Source organism: Anopheles bellator, unplaced genomic scaffold (assembly GCF_943735745.2).
Source record: "Anopheles bellator unplaced genomic scaffold, idAnoBellAS_SP24_06.2 scaffold00413_ctg1, whole genome shotgun sequence".
NCBI classification, from domain to species: Eukaryota; Metazoa; Arthropoda; class Insecta; order Diptera; family Culicidae; genus Anopheles; species Anopheles bellator.
In genome coordinates, this window is record NW_026684538.1 from 1 (window position 1) to 6,761 (window position 6,761).

Here is a 6,761-nt window from a genome sequence, read left to right on the forward strand (position 1 = left end):
CCAATGCAGCTGTGGCCGACGCCGTCAGCAATGGAGTTTTCACCGACACGAAACAATTTAAATGCTACGTAAGCTGCCTGCTCGAAATCATGCAGGTTGCGCGCAGGGGCAAGGTGAACTATGAAAAGTCACTCCGGCAAATCGACACCATGCTTCCGGATGATTTAAAGTCTGACTTCCGGACCGGACTAGAGGCGTGCAAGAATGCTGGTAATTATCCTGTATCGCGCGCTTTATGCAGCCTACTGTTTGAATGCTGTTTTTTTTCTTTTCTCTCTCAGCGAAGGACATCAAGGACCATTGTGAGGCTTCGTACGTTTTGGTGCAATGCTTCTACAAAAATAATCCTAAATTCATTTTCCCATAAAGATTACTCATCATTTAATAACGATTTTTGTGTTATGTGGAACTTGGCCAAAATGCCAGCTTTTGAAAAATTCACATTTCAACATCATTCTATTGTTTTTAGAACACTCGGTTAATGCAGTTTAAGTTTAGTACAAATCGAAAGCCCCAACCATTTGGCATTACGTCACATGTCAGTGTCACTTTCACTGAGGATCGACTCGAAACGAAAATAGGTGTTCGAAAGAAAACATAGGCTCTCCTAATACATAATCCGCTTTGCATATCAGTTTTGTTGGTGATGTTGGCCGCCGGGAGAAAAGCTGTACAAACCAGTGCGTTCTACGCACCGCTGTTTTCGTCCCAAATCAAACCCAGACCGTTTACCGTCATCGCATTGCGTCGGTTTGCCGTGTCTCCAGCCCGGAACGCTAGCGCAGGAGGGAGCAGCAATGTTGGCTTGTGGAGGGCGGAACGCGTCCTGTCCGTGGCACTGCTCGGTGCTTTACCAGTCGGCCTTATGTATCCTTCATATGCCGGGGACACACTGATTGCCGTAAGCATCGTGATGCATCAGCACTGGGGCCTGGAAGCTATTGTCACGGATTACGTGCGACCGATCCTGTTTGGAAAAACCGTGCCGAAGATAGCGCACGGCTTGCTGCTCATCTTATCGGCGGCCACACTGGGTGGATTGCTCCATTTTAATTACAATGATATCGGCATTGGGGCATGTGTCAGGAAATTGTGGAAGACGAAGGCAATAGAACATTAGAACAACAGACACTCACCTTAAAACGACGGCGGGTTGTTAATTGCTGCAAAATCGACCGAAAAAAATCATACTTTAGTAAAGGTTATGTAATTCTTATTTATGCAAAGAAAACGAAAATAAAAAGAAGAAAAGTAGGGAATAATTGTCTTTTTGGCGCAAATTTAATGGTGTCCAAGTTATATGGACATATGCAAATTGCTTCATAATATAACCTAGTTTTTGCAGATGGCAGAGATGCTGTCAATTTGAGGTCGATTTTTTAGAGACTTTTCTCCACTGATTTCTCACATTTTTGTAGGTGGTAATTCTTCTTGATTCACACATAGTTCATCCCGGCGGAGCCTTCATGTAAAGTGCACAACTGAATCAGTTATATTGAAATGACTTCTTCAATCTGTGTCACTATTCACTTACGTTCTCCTGCTAACTGTTAAAGACCTTAATTGAATTTATAACGATAAACTATGACCACAAAACATGTTTCAAGCTTAGGAATAGATGTACTGAGCAAACGTAGTTGTAGTGAACCGACTGTTGGTGTTTCCGCGAAATATGATTGTTTGAATGTGAAACCCGAATTCGGTCTGTTTTATGTTCTATGAGCTTGTGGCAAATTGGGGTTTTTATCAAGTTATTTTTCTATTAGGATTAGGATAAAAAATCTAGTACTTTGACGATTCTTTTTTAGACTTGGCATTTTAGACTTTTTTGGGTTTCTTTTTTTCAGTTAACTTGTGGCGCACTATATTTTTTGTTTTATTATCAACAAAGAACAAACAATGCACACGAGCTGCACGCAGTTTGTGGTCTGAATTTAAAAATCAATGTTTTCCCATGGTCAATTATATGTGGCATGTTCAATAATAATATGAACGCGAACATGCCACATATAATTGACCATGGGAAAAACATTGATTTTTTTAAATTCACACCAAAAAATTTCAACCATTGGCCTTGTGATTGGTTCATGGTCATAGCGATTGCAAGACGGATGGGAAATTGAAGTCTTTTGAACTCGGGATCATCGGGATCCTCGGAATGAGAGCTTTCTCACCTTCCAATTTTTATTACGTTTATCTCTTTTATTTGTAACTATCAAATTTTAACCACACTTTTCTACTTACTCTTCTTTTGTGTATTGTTATTTCGGTTGCATGATATACCATGTTTTTAGTGACGTCACGGGAACGTGGTTAGGCGGGATTTTTATCCCGAGGGTTAATCATAGGCAAGGGCAAGGCAAGGGTTAATCATAATTTAAAGAACAATTACACATATTTTCTATTACATAGCACACAGGTAGATAGCACCCTCTGTAGAAATTTGCTAATTATCTCAAACGCTCTTTCAAGCGCTTGGCCATTTTAGTGCCACACAGTTCAAAAAAGAAAACTAATCCGGCGAAGAGCAGTCCATAGCCCAAAATGAAAAATGCGCCGAGGAAATGGCCGATCTCGAGAGGAGCAGCGTCCCCGTCGTGAAGATGCTGACGTGCGTTCGCGATATTGCGGAACACTTCCGTCGGAAGGTAGCGGATGGCCGTCATGGTTCCCCAGTGATACAGGATGCCGGACTGCTGCACGCGCAATATATAGTCGTTCAGTGAGGCCCGTAGTGGATTGGTTTTCGTACTGAGGGCGGCACAATTTTGAAAGTATACATCGTCCAACAGTTTCTGGTAGAACGTCGAGGTCCGGCGATCGAGAAAGTCATTCGGAGCAAAGTTTCCGTTCTGTGTCTGTTCGATGATGAACCCGGTTTTAGCCGCTTGCGCATGGAGTTTTGTTTCCGGCGGTGATGCCACTCTGTAGCTGGAGACAATTTTCTTCAAGTAGGGCTGTCCATGAGAGAGGCAACAATAAAGAGACACGGCTATTGTTAGTTCCCGTTGCATTTTTCTCCGACATGTTTTTCTCACCTCCGTGGCGTTGAATATCTCCTCCAAGCAATAAGGCGTTGGTCCGTACCATATCATCCCACTGGCCGCAAATTCGGCCACAGTATCGATGGACCTATCGTACTGTGGCACTGTCATGATGCCCGCCAGTCCTGCGCTGTAGCAGTTGCTAACCATGAATCCTGCCAGCAGAAGCGAGGCAAAGAGCACCACGCAAGACAACAGGTCAGTACGGATGGGTCCGGATTGGGCCACAAAAAAGCCGACCATCATCAATACAGCTTCACTTAGCGTTAGCTTCTCCGACGCTGCCCTATCGCCGTCAATGGCTACCAGCAAACGGTGCCGAAGATGACCTACGTAAAAGGTTGCACCAATACCCATCACGAACGTGCCCAGAACGGCCGCCCAGAGCGGTCCAGAGAACGAAAGGAAAGGGGTACGCCAAAAGGGAAGTACGTGAGGTTTCGGCACCAATACCGTAACTCCCGAGCGGCTGATGCTCGCCGTGTATTCGCTGAAGTTATAAGGCTGCAGCCAGTGATAGATAGCTGCCACCGCGAGGTCCGAACGGCGCTCGGCAACACTGCCCAACAAACCGTTTCCGGTCCCATTCGGGTATACGGTTCCCCATTCGTCTTCATCCTCTGGAAGAGAAGACAAATGCAATTTTTCGAATGAGGAACTGTCCTCCACACAACATCGAAGCCCTTACCAGTGTAGACCAGGAGGCTACAGTTCCGTTTTTGGCAGAAGGACACGATTAACTGCAGCTCGGTGCCATCTAGCCAAATCGACCTAGTTCCTGTGTTGGGATCGTACGCATTACCACTCCACGGTTCCTAGAGGATATATCAAAACAAACGTATGGGACCCTCTCAATTTAACACTGTGGCCAGCGAGGAGAATTTTTACTTTGAACTTGTTTGTAATTACGATAGGGACAAATGTTTTTATTTCTAAATTTCGTTAAGTGTTGCTGCTGAATGAGATTGCTGCTGGCTAAACTTACCAAATATAATAACTTACCACCCGCTCGTAGCCCGTAAAAGGTAGATAGTTACACATGGCCATACGTATCACATATCCCTGCAGATCGCTCGATTTGTCGGGGAAAAAGTCCACACCTTCCCAATCATTCCAATCAACCTCGATAGGGCGCAGGGACATGCTGTAAGCTTCCAGCACACCGACGAACGTAGTTTCGGTGCTGTAGAGACTGATAGGTCGCTCGTTCCCAGATTCGTAGACGATGATGAGCACGTTGAGGATTTCTTGAAAATGAGTTTAAAATAGTGGACATGATGCATTTACTTCGATTACCTCCAAGACGTACCACGGAACGTTTCATGTTGAGCAATCATCTCCAGCATGTCCCGGCGATTCTCATCGGTTAGTAAAAGAATCACACTTTTGTCCATTGATCGCTGACTGGCAGTGTCGTGCACTGGAATGTACCGGTCCAAAAATTTCCCTATACCCGGCTCGTCCACTACGAATGCTTGGCATCCAGCATCGATGGCAAGCTGAAAAGCGACTCCCGAATGTAGAGCGTCTGTAGACAGCAGTATTCGTCCGACCTGCACATCGCTGAGGAAGTCGTTTCCGATGGAGCAAACGCTGTAGTAATGCGCGTAGTACTTCAGGATAATAAACCGTAATAGTACACCGATTGAGGGAGCAGACCCGATGTCCTCAGGCGCCATAAGGCTCGTGGTTAAACTCATCGTAGAAGACCTTCGCACTGACCAGGAATAAGTTTACTGGCGTACATTTGGATTCTCCTGTGTTTGTTTTATATGATTTTGTTTGCACGATGATCTATTGTAGTTTCGCAAATGGGCATTTTTATTGCCATCATTATCCTAGTTGTCATCATTATCCTTCGAAAGGCTGGTCTAGCGCTGCATGAATATATGTACTGCGGATTTTCGCATCGACGCTACGCATAGAATCATCAATATTGAGGTCCGATCTGTTGGTCGATAATTGAAGTGGCCGGAAAACGCAGTCATACGCGAAGGATGAGCTACGGAAACCTGGCTACAGTTTGCAGAATTACTAATTTAAGTGAATAATTTGTGGTTGTGGATGTGGGAGTGCAGTTTTCACAATTTCCTATTGACCTATTCTTCTCCTTTTGCCGACAATTGTAATATAGCATAATAAATCGGTGACCGTATCATTATTAATTTAGGGCGCCGTTGAGACGTTCTATGTTCGCAACGAAGACATTGAGAGTTACACTAATAACGTCTAATTGGCTTTCCCTAGAGCATTACCATGGAACAGTTGCAAAAGACGGCGAAAACCTTCCGACAAGTATGCCAACCGAAGCATCAAATTACAGACGGTACTGTAGGCGGATTTGTGCAGCGAAGTGCATAACTCTAACTTTTAAGTGGTTATTCCTCCCCAATGCAGCTGTGGCCGACGCCGTCAGCAATGGAGTTTTCACCGACACGAAACAATTTAAATGCTACGTAAGCTGCCTGCTCGAAATCATGCAGGTTGCGCGCAGGGGCAAGGTGAACTATGAAAAGTCACTCCGGCAAATCGACACCATGCTTCCGGATGATTTAAAGTCTGACTTCCGGACCGGACTAGAGGCGTGCAAGAATGCTGGTAATTATCCTGTATCGCGCGCTTTATGCAGCCTACTGTTTGAATGCTGTTTTTTTTCTTTTCTCTCTCAGCGAAGGACATCAAGGACCATTGTGAGGCTTCGTACGTTTTGGTGCAATGCTTCTACAAAAATAATCCTAAATTCATTTTCCCATAAAGATTACTCATCATTTAATAACGATTTTTGTGTTATGTGGAACTTGGCCAAAATGCCAGCTTTTGAAAAATTCACATTTCAACATCATTCTATTGTTTTTAGAACACTCGGTTAATGCAGTTTAAGTTTAGTACAAATCGAAAGCCCCAACCATTTGGCATTACGTCACATGTCAGTGTCACTTTCACTGAGGATCGACTCGAAACGAAAATAGGTGTTCGAAAGAAAACATAGGCTCTCCTAATACATAATCCGCTTTGCATATCAGTTTTGTTGGTGATGTTGGCCGCCGGGAGAAAAGCTGTACAAACCAGTGCGTTCTACGCACCGCTGTTTTCGTCCCAAATCAAACCCAGACCGTTTACCGTCATCGCATTGCGTCGGTTTGCCGTGTCTCCAGCCCGGAACGCTAGCGCAGGAGGGAGCAGCAATGTTGGCTTGTGGAGGGCGGAACGCGTCCTGTCCGTGGCACTGCTCGGTGCTTTACCAGTCGGCCTTATGTATCCTTCATATGCCGGGGACACACTGATTGCCGTAAGCATCGTGATGCATCAGCACTGGGGCCTGGAAGCTATTGTCACGGATTACGTGCGACCGATCCTGTTTGGAAAAACCGTGCCGAAGATAGCGCACGGCTTGCTGCTCATCTTATCGGCGGCCACACTGGGTGGATTGCTCCATTTTAATTACAATGATATCGGCATTGGGGCATGTGTCAGGAAATTGTGGAAGACGAAGGCAATAGAACATTAGAACAACAGACACTCACCTTAAAACGACGGCGGGTTGTTAATTGCTGCAAAATCGACCGAAAAAAATCATACTTTAGTAAAGGTTATGTAATTCTTATTTATGCAAAGAAAACGAAAATAAAAAGAAGAAAAGTAGGGAATAATTGTCTTTTTGGCGCAAATTTAATGGTGTCCAAGTTATATGGACATATGCAAATTGCTTCATAATAT

The 6,761-nt window shown here is 44.5% G+C and overlaps 5 protein-coding genes across 5 annotated transcripts; 4 read left to right on the plus strand and 1 right to left on the minus strand.

Annotated features, from left to right (window-relative positions):
• Nucleotides 1-11: 11 nt before the first annotated feature.
• On the plus strand, nt 12-367 carry LOC131214279 (general odorant-binding protein 72-like; the record flags this gene model as incomplete). Its single annotated transcript, XM_058208661.1, has 2 exons — nt 12-210; nt 282-367. Coding segments are annotated over 2 exons (285 nt in total), but the record flags the coding sequence as incomplete, so codon positions are not given.
• Nucleotides 368-554: 187 nt separating this feature from the next.
• On the plus strand, nt 555-1,479 carry LOC131214280 (succinate dehydrogenase [ubiquinone] cytochrome b small subunit, mitochondrial-like). The gene has a single exon (XM_058208662.1). It carries the CDS (start codon nt 647-649, stop codon nt 1,118-1,120), a length of 474 nt encoding a protein of 157 aa, XP_058064645.1. The 5' UTR covers nt 555-646; the 3' UTR covers nt 1,121-1,479.
• Nucleotides 1,480-2,450: 971 nt separating this feature from the next.
• Nucleotides 2,451-4,744, minus strand: LOC131214283 (glutamate receptor ionotropic, delta-1-like). The gene is made up of 5 exons (XM_058208665.1): nt 4,354-4,744; nt 4,047-4,291; nt 3,733-3,859; nt 3,039-3,664; nt 2,451-2,957 (listed from the first exon to the last, which is right to left on the minus strand). The coding sequence occupies exons 1-5, from the start codon at nt 4,742-4,744 to the stop codon at nt 2,451-2,453; spliced, it is 1,896 nt and encodes a 631-aa protein (XP_058064648.1).
• Nucleotides 4,745-5,041: 297 nt separating this feature from the next.
• On the plus strand, nt 5,042-5,799 carry LOC131214284 (general odorant-binding protein 72-like). Its single transcript, XM_058208666.1, has 4 exons — nt 5,042-5,065; nt 5,292-5,370; nt 5,442-5,642; nt 5,714-5,799. Exons 1-4 carry the CDS (start codon nt 5,042-5,044, stop codon nt 5,797-5,799), a joined length of 390 nt encoding a protein of 129 aa, XP_058064649.1.
• A 187-nt stretch (nt 5,800-5,986) lies between these two features.
• LOC131214281 (succinate dehydrogenase [ubiquinone] cytochrome b small subunit, mitochondrial-like) lies at nt 5,987-6,703 on the plus strand. Its single transcript, XM_058208663.1, has one exon. The coding sequence runs from the start codon at nt 6,079-6,081 to the stop codon at nt 6,550-6,552; it is 474 nt and encodes a 157-aa protein (XP_058064646.1). The 5' UTR covers nt 5,987-6,078; the 3' UTR covers nt 6,553-6,703.
• Nucleotides 6,704-6,761: the final 58 nt, after the last annotated feature.

Coding starts and splice junctions, on each gene's coding strand:
- LOC131214284 (XM_058208666.1), top strand. CDS start 5,042: ATGAGCTACGGAAACCTGGCTACA. Junction 5,066..5,291: donor GCTACGGAAACCTGGCTACA/GTTTGCAGAATT, acceptor GGCTTTCCCTAG/AGCATTACCATGGAACAGTT. Junction 5,371..5,441: donor GAAGCATCAAATTACAGACG/GTACTGTAGGCG, acceptor TCCCCAATGCAG/CTGTGGCCGACGCCGTCAGC.
- LOC131214281 (XM_058208663.1), top strand. CDS start 6,079: ATGTTGGCCGCCGGGAGAAAAGCTGTACAAACCAGTGCGTTCTACGCA.
- LOC131214283 (XM_058208665.1), bottom strand. CDS start 4,744: ATGAGTTTAACCACGAGCCTTATGGCGCCTGAGGACATCGGGTCTGCT. Junction 3,860..4,046: donor TTACGGGCTACGAGCGGGTG/GTAAGTTATTAT, acceptor TATATCCTCTAG/GAACCGTGGAGTGGTAATGC. Junction 2,958..3,038: donor AGATATTCAACGCCACGGAG/GTGAGAAAAACA, acceptor TCTCATGGACAG/CCCTACTTGAAGAAAATTGT.
- LOC131214280 (XM_058208662.1), top strand. CDS start 647: ATGTTGGCCGCCGGGAGAAAAGCTGTACAAACCAGTGCGTTCTACGCA.